This window comes from Dipodomys ordii, unplaced genomic scaffold, assembly GCF_000151885.1.
Source record: "Dipodomys ordii isolate 6190 unplaced genomic scaffold, Dord_2.0 Scaffold4, whole genome shotgun sequence".
NCBI classification, from domain to species: Eukaryota; Metazoa; Chordata; class Mammalia; order Rodentia; family Heteromyidae; genus Dipodomys; species Dipodomys ordii.
In genome coordinates this window covers 27,343,323-27,368,357 of record NW_012267220.1, presented here as the reverse complement: position 1 = coordinate 27,368,357, position 25,035 = coordinate 27,343,323, and the positions used below count along the sequence as shown (strand labels likewise).

At 35.4% G+C, this 25,035-nt stretch overlaps 1 protein-coding gene across 1 annotated transcript in view; it reads right to left on the bottom strand.

Annotated features, from left to right (window-relative positions):
* Positions 1–25,035, bottom strand: part of Nrg1 (neuregulin 1) — a 209,888-nt gene that overhangs the window by 139,567 nt on the left and 45,286 nt on the right. The window contains exons 3-5 of the mRNA XM_013026478.1: positions 16,559–16,680; positions 9,676–9,726; positions 7,262–7,312 (exon numbers count right to left, since the gene is read on the bottom strand). Coding sequence (XP_012881932.1) covers positions 7,262–7,312; positions 9,676–9,726; positions 16,559–16,680 — 224 coding nt within the window. The remainder of the gene's footprint in view (positions 1–7,261; positions 7,313–9,675; positions 9,727–16,558; positions 16,681–25,035) is intronic.

Below are 25,035 nucleotides of genomic sequence, written 5' to 3'. Positions count from 1 at the left end.
AGTTCCTCTGGACTAACTAGAATACATGCAATTTTTTTCCTATACTCCTCAAGAACTCATCCTGAGTCCTTGAATATGGGATGGAAGTAAGACTCACAGTTGTATGAATGTGTCTAATCTATAAAAATTTGCCTTATAAAATAGATACTAATGTTAGACATGTATAAATAAGGTAGATACTATTGTTAGTTTTTTCTTTTTTCTTTTTTTTTTCCTTTGCCAGTCCTGGAGCTTGAACTCAGGGCCTGGGCACTGTGAGCTTCTTCTGCTCAAGGTTAGCACTCTACCACCTGAGCCACAGCGCCATTTCTGGCCTTTTCTGTTTATATGGTACTGAGGATTAGAACCCAGGGATTCATGCATGCTAGGCAAGCACTCTATTGATAGTGTGTATATCATTAATATTCTTGTAGGCACACATGCATGTGCATACACACAATTCAAAGGAATAATGTAAAAAGATTAATTTCAGCCAACCACAAAAATGGTAAAATACAGATCAAAACTTTTGGAATTAACTTGTTCAGTAGTGGAATGTAATTAGAATCACCAAGTTACTTTAGAAAGGTAAGATAGGACTGATAAATTATTTTCTACTTGTGAACAGTACTGCAAGTAAAAACTAAGATATCTTCACTTACAAAATGAATGAGCAGAATATGAAGAAAGTAAACTTTCTTGCACACAGGAATGATCTTGACACACAAGTTCTACCTCTTGTTCTAAATCCCTCCATTGTTGTATAAATCTACAATTAACTCACTAGGCCATCAGAAGAAGGAAGTAGTATCAGACACAGCAAAACCTCTTTCTAAATCATTATGATCATTTGTTATTCTCCATAGAGGGCAGTGTCACCACACCCTATAAAGGCCATGTTTATAGGAATCTGAATACAGTCTACATTCAATTAGGAATCATTTTCCATCAGTGAGTGACAGAACAGACACACATTTTACCACCACTACAGAGCTGAAATTGAAATGCCATTTTTCCAGCAGAGAATCATTTAGTAAAGGTGTGAGCAGTTTCCTTTCCTTAAAGCAGATAGGGCAGTTATAGCTGGAGGTAGAACAAGAGACAGGAGCTCAAAAATCTCTCATTAAACTAGCCAGACCTGGTCCAGTCTAATCAACACATCACTGTGCTATTCCCAAGAGCAAATGCTATACCTCATTATGACTGAAAGGTTGCTACCAACAAAAGACATTATTTCCTTCAGCTAGCTGTTTTAAGGCCACATTCAAGATTGAATTCTTCATTTCATCCAGAGATGTCAAAGTGGAATCTTGGATACTTCTTCTTTAAAAGGCAGCCTTTGCTGAGAATATCTAATATTTTGAAAATTATCTATTTAATTTCCTGGCACAGAATTTTCAACAGCATCCCTTGGGGCTGAAATTTAGGAACTCATTTACTTCTCCAACAATAATTTTCTTTTCAATCATGTTCAAATAAGATTTAAAGACTGATTCTCACTCTTTCTTTATAGCCACATCCCTTTTCCATAGTCTACCTCTCTCTCATTTGTTCAGGTGATTACTTTTAAGCAAACCTATGCTCAATCATGTATTCATTTTCTTATATGAGGCTTCTCAATGCATGTTTGAAACACACAAGATATACAAAAACAGAGTCTCAGGAAATTAAGTACTTTGCTTAAGATCACACAGTAATTAGCAGCACTCGTATTTAGACTTAAGAGCATAAATCCATCCAAAGTCTGTGTTCTTTCCATTTTATTAACCTGTCACACTTTGATGTACATCACTGAGATCATACAAACTCTGTTGTGTAAGACAACTCATTGGCTTCATCTACTGAAAACTCCCAGTCCACTTTGTATTACAGGCTATTTTCTAAATCCCTTCACAGACTGTCATTGCTTTAAATATCAAAGGTTTTTGCTTTGAGGCAACAAAACCTTATGCATCAGAGAAAGGCAGTATACTGTCTGGGTTTCAGTCCTCCTTATGTGACTCTGGACAGCATACACCAGTTTCACATCTGTAAAGTAGAGCAAGGTTTTATGGGAATCGTGGCTCATCATCCATTGAAACACCTCACACATTACTTAGCATCCAAGAAGCCTGCAATAACTTTGCTGGTTGGTATTGTTACTTGGAACATACATTAGTACTTAAGACTATTTACCAGAAATGGATCTTTATTTTCTTTCCTATTGCTGATCATTAAACTTCCCATTTTTCTTTTCTTCATTTATGTATTAAATTGGAATGGATGATGCTTAATTCAGCAAAGTAGTTTGTATACCAATTGTATTTTTTTATAGCATTCAAAAGAATTGTCCGCAGAATGGGGTCACCAGCAACTGGCACTTCTGGAAGAAGTCATTATGTTTTTTTTTTCTTCTAAACAATCCATTTACATTTACATAGTCTGTTATAAGGTTCAAATTCTTCTTCCAAAAGCTGCCACTGAAGTATACTAAGATGCTCATTTAACTAAGTGCTTACAATTGATTTTGTAACAAATGTCATTTACAAAAAGAGAAACTAATGCTTATCTTTACTAGAATGATTATTATAAAAATTTTCAAAATTATAACTAACGATTCTAAAAATGTAAGTTATCAAAATTAAAAAAAGGGTCAGTTTAAAAAGTTCCTACAAAAGGAATAGTAACTTTAATATTTTACCAATATTTTACACCACTAGAAAAATAAAAATAAAGGAAGAAAACCTGATAAAGTGATTGTAATTGAAAAATATGTCCCTTAGAATCCACATTTGGAAATCACTTCCATATTGTTACAAGGATTTTTAAAGTACCTAGAGGGCTGGGGATGCAGATATTGGTAGATATTGGTAGAACACATGCCTAGTATGTGCAAAACTCTGGTTCAATACTCAGCATTAAAAAAAGGTATTATTACTAATAAGTATTTAAAGGTGGGAGAAAAAGTGGGTAGAGGAATGAGAGATAAGAAAAAAAGTCAGAATGAAAGACTCTAGCTAGAAGAAAATCTACAAAAATATTAGCATTATTTCAGATGAGTTGGTCAGTGGTTTTAATTTTCACCTTTTTGGGTTTTTCTAATCCAACATATGTTGTCCAAAAGTGGAACTGCAGTGGGCAGAGAAGAGCTGTGGGCCTATGGGATACAAATGGCACAAAAATGATCCCACAGACCTATAGCCACCTAATCTTTGATCAGTGAGCCAAAGTCATCAGATGGAAAAAAACAGCCTCTTAAACAAATGGTGCTGGCAGAATTGGCTATATTTGTATAGAAAACTGAAGTTCTATCCTTATATATCACCCAGCACCAGAATCAACTCCAAATGGATCAAAGACCTTGAGGTAAGAGCAGGTACCCTGAAAATATTACAGGAAAGGATAGAGCATACACTAGGGATCCTTGGCACAGGCTGAAACTTCCTAAATAAAGATCCAGAAACAACAAATCAAAGAAAGGTTGGATAAATGGGATTGCATTAAACTGCAGAGCTTCTGCATGGCAAAGCACATAGCTATCAAGATAAATAGAAAGCCCACGGATTGGAAGAAGATCTTCACTAGCTATACAACAGACAAGGGCCTCATATCTAAAATATACCTAGAGCTCAAAAAATTAACCCCCCCATAACAAATCTTCAAAGAAACAACCATCTCATTAATAAGTGGGTTAAAGAATTAAAAAGAGACTTCTCTGGAGAGGAAATAAGACTAGTCAATAGACACATGAAGAAATGTTCAACATCTCTGGCCATGAAAGAAATGCAAATCAAAATAACACTGAGATTCCACCTCACTCCAGTTAGAATGACAACCCTCCCCCACGGTATAACCCCTGCTTTCACTATATTTGATGTTGGTATAATTTGTGGAGGGGAAGGGAAAAAACAAATTATTTAAATAGGGATACAGGTGGACCCATTCCAACAATGAGATGTACAAGATGTTATGTCAAAAAATGAACTTTACAACTTTGGGGGGGGGGGAGATGGGAGGGCAGAGATGGTAAGGGAAACAAAGGAGGAGGCAACAATGCTTGATAAGAAATGTACTCATTACCTTGTCTGTGTAAGTGTAACCCCTCTGTACAGTATTTTCACAATAAAAAAGAAAACTTATTAATAAAATAAAAAGAAATAGCAACAGATGCTGGTGGGGATGTGGCCAGAAGGGAACTCTACTACACTGCTGGTGGGGAGGTAAACATAGAATTCCCTCATGATCCAGCAGTCCCACTTTTGGGCATTTACCCAAATAATCTCACACAAGGCCACACTAAAGCTACCAGCACAACTATGTTTACTGCAGCATTATTTACCATAGCTAAGATATGGAACCAACCCAGATGCCCCTCAGTAGATGAATGGACCAAGAAAATGTGGTATATATCCACAATGGAATTCTACGCTTCCATCAGAATGACATCACCCCATTCATAAGCAAATGGAAAGATTTGGGGGAAAAAATCATCTTAAGAGAAGTAAGATTTGTAATAGTATATGTCTAGGATAGTACTAGTGGAAGATCACAATATCTCAATAGTTATGTATACATGACTATATGAAATGATGCTAATCGAAATAAACTCAAGATATAGAAAGAGAGGGGTTTTATTGCTCTTTTTTAAATGTATTGTTTGAAGTTGTTTCTTTTTTCTTTCTTTCTTTTTTCCTTTGGTTTATCCCCTGTTATCACTGTTTTTTATTTTGGTACCTTGTGTCTTGTATATACATTTATCTGATTTGGGGAAGGGAAGGGGAATAACAAAATGGTGAGACAAAGGACAAAGGGTGAACCAATGCAACTGCAATACTCACAAGACACTATGTTAGAAATGAACTTTAAGACTTGGGGGAAGGGGACCAAGGGTTAGGGAAAGTAAGAGAAAACAATGGGGGTGAGGGACTGTTCAACAAGAAATGTACTCATAACCTTCCTTATGTAACTGTATATCACCCTTACAAAAAAATAAAATATTATTTAAAAATATTAAAAAGAAAGTGATCCATTTGGACCTACAGATATAAAAAGACACTAGGCTGCCTCTTCTTTTTCACAGTGATCCCAAAAGTTCAAGGAATTTAGTTATAACACATAAAAGGTTTGCTGAATCCACACTACTCAAGAAAGGCTTTTCAGAATGTACTTCAAAACACCAAGGTCAAGAGTGCAGAAAATGTAACCCACATAGGCATGATTACATTACTAAAGCATAGCTCACTTTCCAAATGCAGGGATTTACTAGTGTCTCCTTTCTGGCTGAAAGAAACGTAGGATTTCTTCCAGAACTGATAATTTCTGACCTTTCTGAACTTCTCCAGCGCCTCTGGGTTTTTCATATATTTTGAATTTTTAAGGCCGACTTACTCGTACTGCTGATTAGTCATATTTTTCCTTTAGCCTGTTCTGATTGTAGATACTTCTTTCTTGTGACTCTTCAGAAACAAGTTCTGCCCAGAGCTGACTTCATGTGTCTACACCCACAAAGCTTGCATTCAGAGTCCAGAACTCTTGGTTTACATTTTCAAATTACCAAATATGATTCCATGAGATTAAAAATGCACTTACTAGTCAATTCAGCAGTATTGAACATAGAATAATGTATAAAAATGGCACCAGGAAAATATTTTTAACCAAATGGTATAAGTTTGCTTTCTTAGCCCTCCCCTATCACCAAATACCAGGAACCAACTTTACGGAGAGTAAGAGAATAAAGCCAGATTCCAAAATTGTTTCTTTCTCCATAAATATGGTAGGAATAGAAACTGAGCACTTCATTCCAGTTTCCTAAACCTTTAGAAAACCAAAGTAAGTTTTTCTCCCCTTCCAAAACTGCTTGGATGTGTTTAAAGACAGTATCCAGTGAATCGTGTAGGGGACAAATTATTCTCAGACAAAATTTCCAAGAGAAAACCTTTCCTTTGTATTATAAATGCTTTTTAAAAGTTCAATATGATCCCTTAATTACATAATAGGCACAAGAATTACTGTAATCTTTTCATAAGCTGAATAATAACAAATATTCTAATTGGCCAGCTTAGAATTATCATTGTGAATACGTAAAGAGTGCCCTTAGAACACAGAGGTAGATAATTGAGCTCTTCCAAACATTTCATTGCCTATGTGATCTTATTCAATAGCTGCCATCAATTCTGTTAAATGATACTTTATATAGTTAAAACACTAAACCTCAGGTTATCCCAGCGTTTTTGTATGGTTTGAGGTGCTGAGGATTGACCCATGGCCTCACACATGTAAAGCATATGCTCTTTTACTGAGCTACATCCCAGACAATAACAGGTATTTCTACACAGATAGGTCTAGTCTGGTTCTATAAATCTGGAGAGAAAGATCAAAACCTTATGTGTTTAAGCAGATTGACCAGGAAACTTAAATTATCAAAACTATAGACTTCTTCGAGTTTTCCCATCAAGCTGATAGAAAAAAAAATTGTCTCTCAAGCATACATTCCAGGTTAAAATTGGTTAAGTGGGAACATACATTTATTGAAGAGCTTATCAAACTGAGAAATAAAGAACTAAAAATAAGAAAGAGAAAGATAGCAGCTCTAAGTTCAAATTGTCAAGGTCTAAAAAACATGCCTGCATTTTATCAAAATTTAATATCATGCTTTCAATTTCTAAGTATCAAAAAACTATTTTCACTAGTCTTTGCTAATTTCCTTAGTACCCTTGATATGGCACAAAGCACCAATCAATCCAACATTTGTAGAAGTCCATAAACTTGGAACACATTTCACATTAAACAGATGAAAATATAGCTGAGACCTTACCCAGGGACTTTCATTCAAACATCACATAATTAGTAACTTACCATCAAGTTTGAACTAAGGGCACCTACGTATGTTTTTCTCATTACGTCAGTTTCAGAGTTCATATGAAAAACAAGGAGCTTTGAAACTGACATACCCATATATCTAGGTATTGTGCTTTAGGGAGCTGATAAAGGCATGAAAACAAGCTAGGAAAAAAACCCAAACCACCCAAAAGTAGTCATCAGAAGCTATGAAAATTTTTTTCCAATCACCAAAGAAACTAGATTATCCTAAAGTGAGCACATATGACTTCATTTAATATTCTCATAGTTTTTGATAAGAAGATATCTAGTTCATACGAAGCATAGAAGGTCATTTGCACTCCAGTCAATGTAGGCCTGCTCCCAAGCCTAATATAAGGGTAAACATTGTATGAATGTATTTAATGGAAGAAGCTATTATCTCGGGTTTAAAAACTACTGAAGAGAAATATTTAAGTATACTTACATGAGGAAGTATTTGCACCTTCTGTGGATACTGATATTCTAATGGGAGACTCTATAAAACATAAAAGTGGAATGAAGCTTTATTGAGTCAGGCCACTTAGACTCTTATGTCAGAACTTTGCCAGGTTTGTTTGGGTCTCATCTGAAAAAGTGTGCTAGAATGCAGTATAACAGGAAAGTGGAAGGATTTCTAGCGAAGGATATGTGCAACCGACCACAGAGGAATATGATGGCTGTACAAATCCAACCTTTGGAAGAAAAGATAGTAGAGCCCACATCTCAACCCTGCCAAATAAACCTTGGACAATTATTATCCTGAACAGCTCCACAGAATCTGTGAAAGAGAAAATCCTTTCACTCAGTTATAGGCTTGTTTACTAGAAACATAGAAACCAACAGAAAACCATGTGCAGAGAAAATGGGCAACATCCATGCATTAAAAAAAGGAGTTTAAACATACTTGTAAGCAATTTGGGTCAGTATAAGTAAAGTCCATGCAAGGCCTACCAGAGCAACTACATTAGGGTTAAAAAAAACATGCTAAGGAAAACAGTATTTGGGATATATGGGAAGAAGATTCTCTTGAGTATAGACAGAGCATAAAACATAACTTGTGCAGAAAAAAAGCATTGGACCTAAGGGTTTTCACTTATTAATAAAAAAGTAGTATCAAAGAAGGATTGAAATACAGGTCACATATCAGAAAACAATACATCCGATCTATAATCCCAAGAGAAGAACCATATAAATTTAAAAGCCAAGGTTCCTAACACCTACTAGTCAGATAATCATCTTTTATTACAAAAATGTCTGAATGAAAGGTAGAGATTCAGATACACTCACTTTTCTAAATCTCTGCTTTCTTCCTTCTCTCCTTTGCCTCTTTTCTTCCCTCCCTCCTTCCCTCTCTCCCTCCTTCCTTCCTTCCTTCCTTCTCTCTGAAAGGAAACACCACTTTAAGTAGTAGCACAGGCCAGGTGCCAGTGGCTCATGCCTATAACCCTAGCTACTCAGAAGGCTGACATCTGAGGATCACAGTTCAAAGCCAGCCTGGGCATGAAAGTCTGTGAGACTTTTATCTCCAATAAACTACTACCACTTATAACTCAAGTGGTAGAGCACTAGCCTTGAGGACAAAGAGGCTCAGTGAAAGTGCCCAGGCCCTGAGTTCAAGCCCCAGGACTGGCAAAAAAAAAAAAATGATTCTAGCACAGTCCTACCCAATATACATACTCTGAGAAAAAGCAGTCAGGACATAGAGCTAGCTAGCTATACTGATTTTGAATCATGACTGATGGAAACAGGAAGCAATGATGAAGATGAGATGGATAAAGTCTGTTATCACAGCAATCATAGCACTACCATAAGCTTTACCAAGCCTCAGGCCACAATGAACATTAACAAAACCAAAATATTAAATAGGGGACAATGAAAAGAACACTGAGTTTAAAATCGAAATCCTTTCTCTCCTACTTTCCAATATATATGACTTAGTATTTCTAATGTTTCATTTGTTTCATCTATAAAACAAGGAAAAACAATGTCATATTTCATGGTTTTGTTGCAACTACAAAATGAGTTATAAATATCTTGCAAACACAAGGGCATGTGTTGAAAACAAGTTATTGTTGTACCTTGGAAGTGTTTTCAATCTTAATGCTTGAAAACACTTTTTCCAAATAAAGATTACTTTAAAATTTTTCTAAGATGCTATTTACTATAAAAGGTAAGGAACTGGGGAGGGGGTGGAGAGGGAGGAAATAAAGAGCCAGACCTGATGGCATACACTCCAGCACACAGGAAGCTGAAGCCAAAAGTTTGCAAATTCAAGACTGATCTAGACTTCATAGTGAGACCCTATTTAAAAAAACATCAACATGCAATGGAGTGGGCAAATTCACCGTAAGAGAGGAAATTGATTAATTATGGTTACGCAAATATTAGAGTTGGGTTATGATTAATGTTTATTTGTATTGCACTAATGAATAGTATAAACAAGTGAGAAATAGGAAGAAATAAACAAAAGGGAAGATTAGAAAGAAAAGAAAAGAAAAACCTGTAAGGCTTTTGTTAATTCATTTTTATTTAATGAATTACAATTGGTCACTGGAGTCTCAAAAACAAGACACTCAGAAATAAGACACTGAAACACTGTCTAGGAATACTCTCTTATATTTTACACTCTTTCCATTCAGATTTCTTTCCCTCACTCATGTTTCTCAGGCCCCAGTTCAGACATATATCTTCTCTTAAGTAAAATCTAGAAAGGTAGAATGAGATGGAGAGAAATACAGATTCAGAAAACAGGATCAGCTAAAATCTGGATACAGAAGGGGATCTGATTAGTAGGAGGAGCAGCCAGTAGTTAGATGGGTCATTCTGGTTAGTAACACTTGCCAGGCTTATTTTCCTTACCTGAAGACACAAACGTTCTTTCAGTTGAGGCTGGCATGCCAGTGCTGATCTCTGCAAAAAAGAAAAGGTGATAGGATATTATGATGTATAATCAGGAGGAAGCCAGGACCTCAGCCTGCTTTCAAACTGCAGATGAGGACAAGGAAGGAAGTATTGCGAGAAAGTAGAAGCACACTGGGGCCTCACAGAGTGAGAAATGTGAAGAAGAAGAAAAACATAGTTCTTCTTTTCAGGGGGAAGAGCATGAGATGAATGGTGCTCCAACAGTTAAGAAGAATTCATGGCCCCACTGATCAGTGAGGAAAGATAGATATGCGACAAAGAGAAAGTGCACTCCTCAGAAAGGAAATTGAAAACAGGGAAATAAGAAGGTCAAAGGCATAGGATCACAAAACTGTAGGCAGATTTTTTTTATCTTCTAGATCTTGAGAAAATTATTAGTTTTTGCTAAAATAAATAAACAAAAGCAAGCAATGTTTCCCATTGGGATTGGTGAAAAGCATCAAGTTCTAGAATGGAACTCCAACCTAAAATTGTCCAGTGGAAATCAGGACAGGTGCCTAATCTGCATTACAGCTACCAGGGATATTAGCTGTGGAAGTAAGCTTCCATCCCAAAGGAATGAAGGATAAACCTGCACACCGGGGACCACCATTATCATGAGAATTGGGTACTCTTATTCAAGACTTTAAACTTGCCTTCATACTGCCTTTGGGAAGAAGTAAAGGGATGGCTGTATTATCTAATTCTGCATTTGGTTTGCTAAACTCTAGTATTTTCTGTTAGCCACAGCTGTTGAAGCCTGGATGTAATGAAGCAATAACTTTCAGCCTTGGTTGTATGGATCCTCTCAAATGAAGTTAATAGTATCTTATATTCTCCAGTCAGGATAAAAAAAGATAATTCCAATCTATTGTGATAGTAGCTAGCACACCAGATCTGACTAAAAATCCTGTTCAGGTCATATTTGCTAGCAGCTCATATCTGAACTAATGCCCTGCTAACTGTGAAACTCGAGGTACTCATTAGTGCTGCCATTTTGGAACATAGATCTGATTAATTAGGATTTCCGTGATTGGCCTAGGGAAAAGGAATCAATTTAGTTGACAATATTTCTTCAAAATTCTAAAGCTTCTCTAGGGACAAATGTTTTATGGAATTAGAAGGAATGCAAAGTCATGTGAGATACAACAAGGATGTTTAGAAATAAGTATTGTGCTAATATGAATATATAAATACCAGAAATATACCTTTAAAAAGATCAAGTGTGTTTTTCAGATACAAATTAAATGTGGATGATCCTTTCTCTTCTAGGATTAGGAGGAAACGCCATTCAAGTAATAACATTGTTATCAAGATTTTCCCTATACCAGCCCTGTACCTACCAAAAGTGGGACAAAGTAAAAGCAATTAATTGTGAGGTGGTAGGAAGTCCTTAGGACATTGTCCGGAGATTGGCACTAGAGAGGGTATTCTGAGCTGGTAGTATAGACATAATCTGGTTCTCAAGGAGCTGAAAGATGCTTTTCAGGCTTAGGTTATAGGAAATGAAAACTATTCTTTAGAAATATGTAATCTGAGGGAAACACTTTTAGTAAGGCTTCATTGTGTTTGCCCTTCTCTAAAAAGACCTAGAAGCTCCAGACATTTGAAACAAATGTTCACATTATTAAGAGAGAAGCCTCCTCATTCTGTCTCTCAGAACATATCAGCAACAAAATGGTCAGATTGATAAAGGAAGCTTAAGGTGCTTCATGAGAATTGGACAAAAGTCCCAAGCTCTAGGGAAACATCAAGACTTTCTTAAGATTTTTTTATTTTTGACAAACTAAGTAGTTGTCAACGGTGACCTTCCAAGACAAGAAAAATGTAGAGCTTGTCTATCTGTGACCAAAAAAAAAAAAAAAAAAAAAGACCTCAGATCAAAGGAAAGATTAAACATACATTTCCTTTTTAATTGAATAATGCATAAAAGATACCAGAAGAGGATACTACAGTGCTGCGTGTACACAGAGGGAACTTAAAATAACCTCCCTTCTTAAATTAGATGTTTATCCTGGAGACCTTGGAAATATCTTTAATGATTATGGTTTCAAATAAAAACTTGCTGAATTAATATTGGGAGAAATCCAAGCCCAGAAGTTAACAGGTACTTCACACACACACACACACACACACACACACACACACACACACACACACACACACACACACACACACACACACACACACACACACCATCTTTTAAAAGGAATTTCCCTAATAAGAAAGGTTAATCTTGTTTTTAAAAAAATCTCTAGGTAAACATATTTTATGTGTGCTATGGACAGAACTTTTTAAACCTTTATTTAAATATGATTAAGAATAATTTAAATTATACTTTCAAAATTAAAAAATTACTCCACAGGGGCTGGGAAGGTGGCTCAGTGGTAGAGTGCTTGCCTTGCATGCCTGAGGCCCGGGGTTCGATTCCTCAGCACCACATAAGCAAAAAGAAAAAAGCTAGAAGTGGTACTGTGGATCAAGTGGTAGAGCGCTAGCCTTGAGCTGAAGAGCTGAGGGACAGTGCCCAGGCCCAGAGTTGAGGGACAGCGCCCAGGCCCAGAGTTCAAGCCCCACGACCGGACCCAAAAAAGAAAGAGTTACTCCACAATCTCCATGTAAGCATTATATTTTCCCACAGGTATTTAGTATATTAAATTTACTAATTTATAAAGGACATTCCTCCCTATTAATGTAAACTACTGAATATTTGTTATCATAAGCCACCTAGGTGAGCAGACAAGAGAATCAAGGGAACATTGGTGTATTTATAATGTTTGAATAATTTTCAGTAAGTTGAATCTCACCTAAAGAAAAAGAAACTTTCCTAATAATTATGAATGCTTGACTTACTTGAGATTTGACCATGAGCACAACATACTAAATAGAAATACTTAGCAAAATATACATATAGATTCATACAAAATACCTATGACATGTCAGTGTGTATTTCAACATCCATTTCTATGAGTCTTTTACTTTTAAAAAATTATAGGTTACTATTGTGTATATAAAAATTAATGAAGTAGGGGCTGGGAAGGTGGCTCAGTGGTAGAGCGCTTGCCTTGCATGCCTGAAGCCTGGGTTCGATCCCTCAGCACCACATAAGCAAAAAGACAAAATCCAGAAGTGGCGCTGTGGCTCAAGTGGTAGAGCGCTAGCCTTGAGCTGAATTGCTGAGGGACAGCGCCCAGGCCCAGAGTTCAGGCCACATGACCAGACCCCCCCCAAACAAAATTAATGAAGTATTTTTAATAGGAGATTATAAAAGTGAGCACATTTATTATTGGCAAGGTAAAGAGAAGGTCAGGATGATCTTTGAGTATCTAAAATCTTCCTGCTCATAATGGTTGATTAACCAAGTGAGAAATTTTGAAATAAACAGCATAAAGACACTACACATTCTCAAACATATTCTCTTCAAATTGCTTTTTCTTATTAGCCTTCATAGTCGTCCTACTTAATATAATATATATGGAGACTGATATAGAAATTATAAAACCTATTTTAAATGCCATTTAGTATACAGTATGGATTTTATCATGTCATTTCCAACAACCTTGTCAGTTTGAAAGAGGAGAATAGGTTAAGCCTATTACCCACTTGAACCAGTTTTAAAATCACTAATTGATCATTTAATCAAAATTTATAAAAAGAGCATCTTCCTGCTCTTCTAAAATGAATCAACTATTTTATTGCTACTGACCAATCCTATGGGAGCTTGAATCTCACTCAAATAGTTTTTCTCTTGATTAAAAATGAAAGCTTAGGAGAAGATATAATTGATTAGTTATATATTTTCCTATACTAATCTTTGGAAAGAAAGCAATATTTAATTAATCTGAAACCAGCCTCTTACGCTCTCCAGGAGTTTTCATAGCACTGGTTAGTAAGAATAAATTGCTAAATTAAGATTTCCTGCAGAAAGATCAAGCCAAATAAACTAAGCTAAAAATGAATATAGAGAGTATGCGCTGTGAAAACAGAGTTTGTGTGGCCTTTTCCATTGCCAAATATAAATTCATGAAAGGAATCCACTTGTACTTCATCACATAATAGCACCTATGGGATCCTTCTTTACATGAAATCTAATGTAAGATTTCTATAGTCTTAAAAATTATTAGCAGTGTGTATAGATTTATATATAGCTATCAATGACAAATTCTCATTCCCATTCCAAATATAAGCAGAAAGACATTGGAAATGTAGAAGAAAAAAAAAACCTAAAACATAGCTTAACAAAATTTTTTATTGATTACATATATATATATATATATACACATATTAAATTCTTGTAAATAGTGCAAGCATTCCATTGACAATTCATTGGGAATTTCCATAAAGATTTTATCATTTCATTGATACCAAATTGCTGATCTATGTAAGTCTAAACAGTAAAGTTTTACTAAGGAAGACATTTATGATCTAATCTAATTTAGTCTGAATAACTATTAATCATCTTAATGGGATTAAGTGGTGCCAAACAACAAGGTCACCCCAGGAGAAGGAAAGAGCCAGAGGCTCTTTCTCAGAAAATTATATTCAGATAGATTCTAAACATCCTAGCACAAGAAGGTACCTGAGTACGAATTTAAGTAAACCACAAGGAATCATTCCAAAGAACTTGAGGCCCAGTTAAAGTGAAGGTCCAGTTCTTTTCTCATGAAATCTCTCTTCTTATGACTCACCATATCCTTGGTTCTGTTCTTTACAAGTAAAACAGTCTGCCTTAAAGACTTATGGACACACACACATTTAGATAAATTGCAGTGTGCAAGGAATTAAAGAAATTTTGATTTATGTTCCATTTTGCCACTAAGTATCTTTGTGATCCTAAATGAATCTGATTACTAAGTATATCACTTTTAAATAAATATGAGTGAACTGAATAAGGAGGATTTATTCCTAATGTCTCAAGAATTACCCAAAAGAATTTTGGTTGTTTCTGTGAGGATAACTTAGAATATACCAAGAACTTCTCTTTATTCTAACTTATACTTATTATCAATAACATCTCAACTTTCATTTCTCATCACTATAATTTCCCCACACCATATTTTCAAATTGGATCACTAGACTGAGACTGAATGAAATAATACGGGTAAATGAATTCAATATCTCTCCTATATGTGAAATGGGAAAAGGTATATCATTCACTTCTCAGTACTCCAGATAAATAATTATAAAATGATCCTTATAAAATCTTTTCCTAGAACACCATAGAGATAAATAATTCAATGCTTAACCATGCATATTAAAAAAAGCATGAAACAACCAATAGAATATTACTTTCTGTAAGCATTCAGTAAAACCAGAGAACTACAATTTTATTTTCCTTGGACTTGATAGAATATGAAGTTACATAAATCTAATCCAAGTGTCAAAATTGTAATTCAAAACCATTTACCTGAAAGAGGAACACTAAACAAAACTAATGACAAAATGAGATCATGCCTCAAAACATGACATAAACAAAAGTGAAGATCCACAGACGTAAATTTTGAAATTTGTGTCTCAAGAGGCTTTCTATGAAATTCCTTGTAGGGTAAAGTAATACTCGCAAAATACTGTTGCTTAACATGTGCTGATTAAAAACTATAATGATATCATAATTGCTCATATAAACTCTAAATATCATAAGCAGAGCTCCTAGGAATAGTAACAGAAACTACTTTCCCTGTCCTTTACTATCTGTGGAAGGAGATACCTAAGATGAAATCAATGAATTTTGACTACACTGCTATAGAGTAGTTTACTGCAAAGTCTAGATAGGACCAGGCATCACTGTGGATTTCCCTGTTTTTGTCTTCCTCCCTTCTTTCCCATGCTCTTATATCACAGACATCAGTTTCCTATGGAATTTACTCTTCCACAATGCTGACCTGGCATTTTCATTCCTCGAAGAGACCCATTTTCACAATGAATATTCTTTCTCATCTTCTATGAAGAAGAGATGCAATTAGTCTTTGTTTTTGTTTTTGTTTTTGTTTTTTTTTTGGGTCCGGTTGTGGGGCCTGAACTCTGGGCCTGGGCGATGTCCCTCAGCTCTTCAGCTCAAGGCTAGCACTCTACCACTTGAGCCACAGCACCACTTCCGGCTTTTTCTTTTTGCTTATGTGATGCTGAGGAATCGAACCCAGGGCCTTGAGCATGCAAGGCAAGCGCTCTACCACTGAGCCACCTTCCCAGCCCCTAGTCTTTGTTTTTTAAGTTAATAGATCTTTGTATTGACGTTGTAAGTGCCATTAGCTTTTGAAACATTATCTGACAATTCCAAAAAGTTGAAACAAAAGATTTCTAGGTTATCACCAGTTCCTCCAGATGAATCCATAAGCTGGTAGAGTGCTAGGGAAGTGGGAAACAGAGACCACCAGCTAAAATAACTCAGAGAAGCTGTCAGGGTAGGCAGCACTTTCTAATTCTGAGAAAAATATTCCCTGGACAGTCTCTAAGGAAACTTGAATGAGGAGCCTATATATTTAGTAGGAATATCATGGCCTCTACAATTTTATTAATTTCAAAATTCATAGGCCAAAAAGTTAATAAATCTTCTTACTAGCTAGATTCAGATGTACTCACTTAAAATATATATTTGAATATAAAATAGCTAGATCTGTATTTTATACACACATATACACAATGCCTATGTGTGAGACATACATGTAATGAGCATGTATGTATATGAAATACACATAACCTGTAACTCTTTTTAAGTTGTTTAGAAAAGGCAGTCAAGTCATTGACTCTTTTATCCATAGAAGTCAGTTATCATAAGTCTTACCATTCATCTTCATCAGCTGTCTCATAGATTAGGAAAAAAGATATAGCAGGTATCTCTTACCATTCGAGTCCACAATGGTGATGTTGGCAGAGGTACTGTCATTTCCTAGTTTGCTGATCACTTTGCACATATATTCTCCAGAATCAGCCAGTGATGCTTTGTTAATTCGAAGTTCTGACTTTCTACAAGATCAGGACCAAGGTAGTGTAAGTATATATCACAAAAATGCAGTGAATACTAAAATCTATTTCCCTAAAGTTTCAGATTTCCCAAATCTCTCTCCCTCATCCTGTACATACCATGTTAAAATAAAACTTTCTATTCCATTAGGTGAAGTTCATGATTTACTCAGAGTAAATGTGAACTATATACCATGCAAGTTATACAATGGGTACAATCTTAATTTTATCACACAGGTCACTAAAGAAAAGTTTCTCAAGTGTTTTCCTTTTATTCCTCTTCCACCACCACTAACCACCTTCTTTTTTTTTATTATTATCGTTAAGAAGTTGTACAAAGAGGTTTCAGTTCAATATGTCTGTTTGTGATTATAATGCAACTTGATCAAAATCATCCCTTTCATCATTCTCTCCCATCTCCCCCAAGCTGGTAAATTTTCTTTCCTCCCTATATCTGCATCACCAGTCACTAGGAAAAGAAAAATAAATAAAGTATAAAATAGTTTTAAAAAAGTATAGAAAATGGAAAAAAGTCAACAAAAATGTACTCACTACCTTATACAAGTAGCCTTAACTCGTCTGTCTATCATTGTGACAATAAAATTGATTTAAAAAAAGAAAATGGAAAAAAGGGAAAAAGAGTAAAGTTTGGGAAAAGGAAAAAAGTAAAGTATAAAATCATTTCTTACAAGTCTGGTAGGAAGGACATGTAACAAGGTCTCAAATAGATTAAAAAATGATTCATACTTCTCAGTAAAGTAATGTCAGGAGTGATGTTAATTTTTAACAAAAAGGATCTCTTCTTTCCAAAAGAAAGGGACTTAGTGTCATTACTAGGAACCTAGTACCAGATGAATGGTTCTTAATACTGAAATAAGTATTCATGTAACAACAGCACACACTTTCATAAAACTGTGAACATAAATCAATAGTCACCAGTTTTTAACATGGTCAGCATTGTGAATGCATCTTTCTGTTTTACTGTTGCTCGTGGCCTGTAATTTAAGCAATCTCCAGGATATAAAAATTAAGAAGTACTGAAAAGAGCTGAATTTTCAAAGGCCTTTTTATAGCATTATTCTATACTCTAGCTTGGTAGTTGACTCCCTGGCCTGTTGAGAGAACAACAGGAAGAAAAAAAAAAGCAATATTTTTGGTTGGCTGTACACTTCATCAGGCTATAATTTTTCTGATCTCCTAGTCACACATCATTTTTACTTAGGTAAGATCAGTAATGTCAAATGTAATTATTTCTCTCCTTTAGTCTATCAGATTGAATAATCCAGAGCGCCACACATTATTAGCCAGTATCCTTCCATCTTTGTGTTTCTGGTTGTGCCATTTCTAGCACAAAAATCTTCGGTGACTTTCAGAGACTATTTTCAATGCCAATTCTCTCATCAGGCCTTTCAGGATCCTGTGGCTGAGCATGTTCTCTCCTTATCTAGGCTTTGATGGGCTGGTGTCCCACCCTTTTTTGGTTAGTTCCTTTCTATCCGTCTCATCCCTCAGTCTGATTGGAAGCATCTGTAATTTAAACATATTCATATCTTCACGAAGCATGTGCCACTTTGTTCTTACTATGCCCTCAAGCATTACTAGATGAATATGTGGATGGATGATGAAATGTGGCTGTTACCTCTTATGCCCTCAGTAGAATTCTACCAGCATTCCTCATACACACAGCAGGAGACAGATGCAATATGAAGAAGGTAGAGACAGCTAGCTAGAAGGTGGGCCAGACAGACCAAGGGCAGTGTTCAGGCTGATGTGCTGATAGAAAAGTTACCTTCACTAGTCATGACTCATAATGAAATCAATAAGTAAATTTAGTGGGGCGGCAGGGGGGGGTAGAAACCAACACAAAGGGTTTCATCCTCAAAAGCTTAGAAAAATTAGGATAAAGAAAAATAGGTAGTCTTTTCTTTAAAAAAAAAAATCCTAGACAAGGTCCCTCGGAACCTTCAATATGCTACTGTACTCTCACTTTCCAAATGGGATATCTTATTTACTTTCTCTCAATGTATTTGACCATAGAATCCTTTTCATGTACATGGAATGCCTGTTACTATTTTTCAGGATATAATGACTCATAGAACAAAACTGACAAAAAGTGGGAGGTTGGGAGGGAAGGGATGGTAAGGGAAAAACAAAGGAGGAGGTAACAATGCTCGATAAGAAATGTACTCATTACCCTACTCGTGTAACTGTAACCCCTCTGTACAGTATTTTTATAATAAAAATATATATGGAAAAGAAAAAAAGTGAAATAAAAGTCTGACTATTGTAGTAGCACACTTGATTATCTATGTATTAAAACTACTAAGCACTATTCAAGAAATATTCATGTATTAATCAGGGAGGGTGTTTATATGAGAGTTTCCCCAAAGTATACCCCTATCAAAATGGGTTTATTTGGTGGTAAACATCTTGGAAAGTAGTTAATAATATTAACTAAATGTTAGTGATAATATGTAATAATATCTCTAACTATCAAAACACAAGATGAAGATATTATGCTGTCTAGATCTGCTTACTTTTAAATCTGAATTTAAAGAATTCAAATGTGCTTTATAATAGACTATCAGGATTTATTTTATATATTTTATCTATATATGATGTTTCTTCCATGATAGATCCCTTGAAGAATTGTGAGAAACAAAAGGACAAATACCAGACCAAAGTATAGTATACTTTGCTGAAAGAATTTTCATGCATGCCCATGAAACCATTATTAATAACAGATAATAAATCATAAAGCAGAGAACAATATTTAATGTCAAAAAAGAATAAGTACATAAAATAAGAAAACAGCCACTTTTCTTATCAACTGCCCAAGGATTCTTCTAAGATAAATGTATTGAGGCACATCTCAATAATGTACAACCACTAAGAATACCCGTTCTTTCCCATTTATATAATCTATTTTTCTAGGAAAAGACTCTTTTCTTGACCCTGTGCTATTCATATTTTAACTATTGAACTGAGCTGAACTATAAGAAACATGGTAATCAAATTTACAGTTAGCATAATCTTTAAAAGATAGTCCTAAAATCAAAATTCTCCTAATAGCCCTGGGCAATACTTCCTGGAATACAACTACAAAGTAATGCAATCATATATTGTGATTCAAGGAGAGAGGGAAAGAGAGAGAAAGAGAGAAAAAAAGTTCAATGTTTAAATAAATATTGCATTAACAAAGCTAAAGAGGTTTCCTACGAGCAGTACTTCTAGCAGTCTTTTTATGCAAATCTATAGGGTGAATTTCTAAGTCAGGCATTACATGGAATCAGGAATCACTCCTGCAGAGAATAAATAACCTTGGTAATCCAGGCAAGAACAGCAATGGGCCTACTATACGTGTAACAGACTTGTGCAAAAACACAAGAGGGGAGAGAGGAATACAGCAGCTGTTGCACAGAGAGGGGGGAAAAAAGAGGATTTCAAATATCTATATGTTTAACACTATGCATTTGAAAAAACCTTATTAAAAAATTAAGCAGGTAATGAACAGTGATGGCACATGTCACTTAGGAGACAAAGGAAGGAGGATCTCCAAGCAAAACCACAAGAACATATCTAAACATTGAAATAAAAAAAATTTTTGAAGGCAAGATTCAAGAAGCAGACTGTTTATCTAACAAGAATGATGACCAGAGTTCAATCTTCAGGACTCCAAAAATAAATAAGTAAATTAATCTATTAAAATGAATAGATAAATGGCTAAGTTTCACTATACCAAAAGGTCCACTATTTTTTGAACTGACATTTGATAAGAAATGTAAAAAAAAAATACAAATAGAGCACTGCTCAGAAGACTTCATCAGGCCCCTAGAAATCTCAACAAGAGAGGGAATTCAGTTAAATAACACAAATCCCACTGGTAAGTAATACAAATGAAATATGACTAAAAACTTAAGCATATTTCATGGCTACACTCTTGTAAAATAAATCACTTAGAATTTTTCTTTACGAGAAGACAAATATGAAAAAATATTACAGGAAACCAAGTCTTACAGGAATAAAAAAAGTTAAGGTGTAACTAAACCTTAGAGAAAGAAAGAAGGTATTATGGCAAGGAAGATCTGGATTGTTCAGAAAAGGGTAAGGTGTCTTGTAAAAGACTTGGATTCATGTTGGAAACATTCATTCATTCACTGATCATTGTCACTCCTTTCAACATTCTCACCCAGCTCCCTCCCCTACCCACCCTGTGTTTATTTAGCTTAAATCTTCCATTTGGCTTACATGTACATATGATACATGTTCCTGGTTTATATAACTCCATTTCTCTGATCCCTGAAGGATCAAATGAACCGTGTGTGTGTGTGTGTGTGTGTGTGTGTGTGTGTGTGTGTGTGTGTGTGTGTGTGTAATACTGTCAACCTGCTAATTGTGAAGCGGGTACCAGAAACAGTAGCTATAAGAATGCGTCCCTTAACCAGGACAGTGGCTACTCAGGAGGCTGAGATGTGAGGATCACAGCTTATAACCGGACCAGGTACTAAAGTCTGGAGGTTCCTATATCTAATTAACTATCAAAAAGCTAGAAATGGAGTTATGCCCAAGTGTTCGTAGAACTCTAGCCTTGAGCCCAAAAGCTCAGAGACAGCACCCAAGCCCTGAGTTCAAGCCCTAGGACTGGGAAAATAAAAAGTATATCATAAACCATATGCAATAGTCATTAAGAGTCCAAGTGGCCTGGCAGAAAAGCAGCTAATAATAAACTCCATGAATAAACTCTGTTACAGAGCAAAATAAATAAATAAATAAATAACCTGTTAGCATTGACAAAAGCAGATCTTAATTTAAAAACAAATTGAACAACCAATCAGAGTCACTTTTAAAACAAATTAAAATACATAAGAGCTGAAGAGTGAAGAAGAATATTCAAAAGTGTATAAAACACACAAGTAGAAGTCTACCTTTTGTAAGGCTAATCCAGAACAGATATTCTAATGAGGTCAATTTCAAAATCCCCAAACCTCTTCAACTAGCTTTCTGGTGGATGATCAAAATCATCCACCAGGCAAAGAAAACAAGAATAAAGGGATAAACAGATATGTAACACAAGGGTGGTTTCCATTTCTTCTAATTAGTCTCACTCATTGCATAGTAAGATAAAACAAACAAAGGCTCAAATGGGAATTTAGAATCATAAAAACATGTTGGAATGCAGCTTATTAGTAGAAGCATGTGTATAAGAGGGGTGAGATTTTAAACAATAATAGAAATTGCATATTAGTGTGAAATCTTTTCATAACAATAAGGAATTAAAACGTAATTCTGGCTGTTATTCACAATCTAGATTATAAAATAGGGAAGAAAGCCTTGATTAAAGATTAAAAGAGAGTCAACATTTTATTTAAATAAAGAGAATCCCTGGGAAATCTTAAACCTCAAACTAAAATTCACTGGTGACTGGTTAGTTGACCACAGCCTGAGATAAATTTAAAGTCAAGTAATCAACTAGAATTACAATATATTAATAGTTTGAGTGTTTTAGTAATGAAAGTGTTTTGAGCTTGAAAAATAAGAATGGTTTTAATTAAACCTGAGCAGGCCCCAAACCCTGTGGTTCTAACTTTATATAATAAAAATCCATGTAGTTGTGAAATAACATGCTCCTCACAGTCAGACCTATATCAAATCTAAGTTTAGATATTCATTATCATTAAAAATCTATTGGAAGATACAACTTCCTTCATTCTTGGGATACTAATTATTATTAGAATGAGCACAATAATATTATTCATTCTACTTATCTTTAAAGGATAAATTCAAATAGTAGAGCAGCTTGCAGATGTGCAGATGTTAATTAAATTTAAATTCTGTTGAGCCCATTAACCTTAAAAAATTGAACATCACTATTAAAAAGGGGGGGGGAGAAAGAGAGAAAGAGTTTTAAGAAATAACAAAATGTACAGGTGCTAGTGATTCATACCTGTAATCCTAACTACTCAGAAGGCTAAGATCTGAGTATCAAAGTTTGAAGCTAACCTAGGCAGAAAAGTCCATGAGACTTTCATCTCCAATTAGCCAGCAAAAAACTAAAAAAAAAAGTGGCTCAGATGGTAGAGGGCCAGCCTTGAGCAAATAAGCCAAGTGAGAATATGAGTTCTTGAGTTCAAGATCCTTTCCTGGCATACATACAAAAGAAGATAAAATTCCTAATTCTGAAAGCTGATAATATGGTCATTTTCTATGCAGTGGCCCATTCTACAAAAAGTATATGTTTTAATTTTAGATCAGATTATTCAATATTTTGCTGAGGATATTTTACAAACATATAACCTGAAAAAAATTCTCATTTAATTCTTTCCAGTAATGCAGTTGATTGAAAAGAAGCATTCTGAGTATTGGCCTTTCTGGAACTTAAAGGGATTTTATTAATATGTAGACAACGCTCTTAGCTATCTGCACCTATGCAGCCAATAGGAGAATGCACTTCTGAATGCTAATGATACTTTTATATGTCATCCAGCCATGTAACAAACTTCCTCTTTAAGTACATATGAGCTTTCAAAAGCATACTCAGGAAGAAAGGAGCTAGGGAAAGTGAAGGAAGGGGTGACATTGTCCAAAAGAGAAATGTATGTATTACCTGAAATGTGAAATGGTAATCCTTCTGCATAGCACCTTAATAATAACAAAATTATACATATATAAAGCATACTCAGGGGAATCAGCTCACTTTTTCTTGCTCCTTTATCACCTATTGACACAGCTTTGCTTCTTCTACTCCACATACCACTACAATGAATATCTGCTGCATTCAGGAGCTTTCTGCTACTACTCAGCCTACATCCATCTCTTCTTCTTTTCTCTCCCCCAACTCTGGTGTCACATATGAATAAACTATACAATCTCTGTAGAATCTTATGACTACTGAGAACAGAAATAATGTCCTATTATCTATTTCTCCATTTTCCTGGTATAACCCGTTTGTGGACACTTAAATATTACTGAAAATAATCTTATAAGCTGCCAAGTACTAAATGAGATGTTACCCTGTGTGTGTATACAACTTAGTTCTTTACTAATTTGTCTGACTGATAAAAACAAAACACCAAAATGTCTCTAATACAAGCATTCTTGTATCTTGTTCACCTTCTCCTTAAAGAAAGATTGTATGGGGTGGGGATGAGCGTGGGGTGAGGGAGAGAGGGGACAATGTGACAACAAGGGATGGGGTATGAATGATCTACATGTAATGTGCTTATTGCCTTACTTATGTAACTGTAACCCCTCTGTACAGCAACTTTACAATAAAATAAAATTAAAAAAAAGAAAGATTGTATACAAAAGCAGCATGTATTTTTATAGTATAATATTTTTGTATCTTTGAAGTACCACCTGCTGTGAAAAGTGATACTCTTTCTTTCCCTTTTTATCATACTTCCAAATCAACAGCTCTTGCCTACAGGACCAATAACAAGAGTTAACAGGGTAGTTAATTAAACCATGGGAACTAGGAGGAGGCCCTAATTATAGTTATCAGAGCAATTAAACACTTTGATAAGATTCAATTAAGTTCTCATTATAATCTGTCTGTTCTCACTTGCTCAGGAATGTGTGACAATAGCCTGTAATATCAAGGGAAAGGAGGCATCCTGCTATTGCGTCTGTTATCAAACTTGGGGTTCACGGGAAACTTCATAAGGAGGTTGAGATTTGAACATCAGCACTCTACCCTGTATTTTCTTATCTTAAGGGAACTGAATTTTTGAGTCTAGGATTATTACAGCAGCTGCCACTCATGCCATCTTCCTTCTTCTCTTCCATTTCCCTTACTTCCTATAATTCTTTCTCCATCCAAAAGTGGTCAGAATCAGAAAGTCTATATTCTTTCTTATATGATATCACAATTTCTGGCCAATATATAATGAAATATTTGATTGTATGTCTGGACACTGTCCCTGAGCCTCTTTGTACTCAAGGCTAGTACTCTAGCATTTCAGCTTTTTCTGAGTAGTTCATTGGAGATAAGAGTCTCATGGACTTTACTGCCTAGGCTGGCTTAGAACTTAGAACTGGCTTAGATCCTCAGATCTCAGACTCCTGCAAAGCTAGGATTACAGGCAAGAGCCACCAATACATGGCTTATCTCATATTTTTACAGTAAATTCATTTATCAGGGTCTACAAATGTTTAAATAGGGATACAGGTTGACCCATTGTAACAGTGAGATGTACAAAACACTGTTGAACAACGAACTTTACAATTTAGGTGGGAGGGTGAGGAAGGGTGTGTGTGTGTAATTGTAGAAGTGGGAGGAGAGGGATGGTAGGGGGAAAACAAAGAAGGAGGCAACAATGCTGTGGGGGGGAGGGGGGAAGGAGAAGGATTGGGATGGGG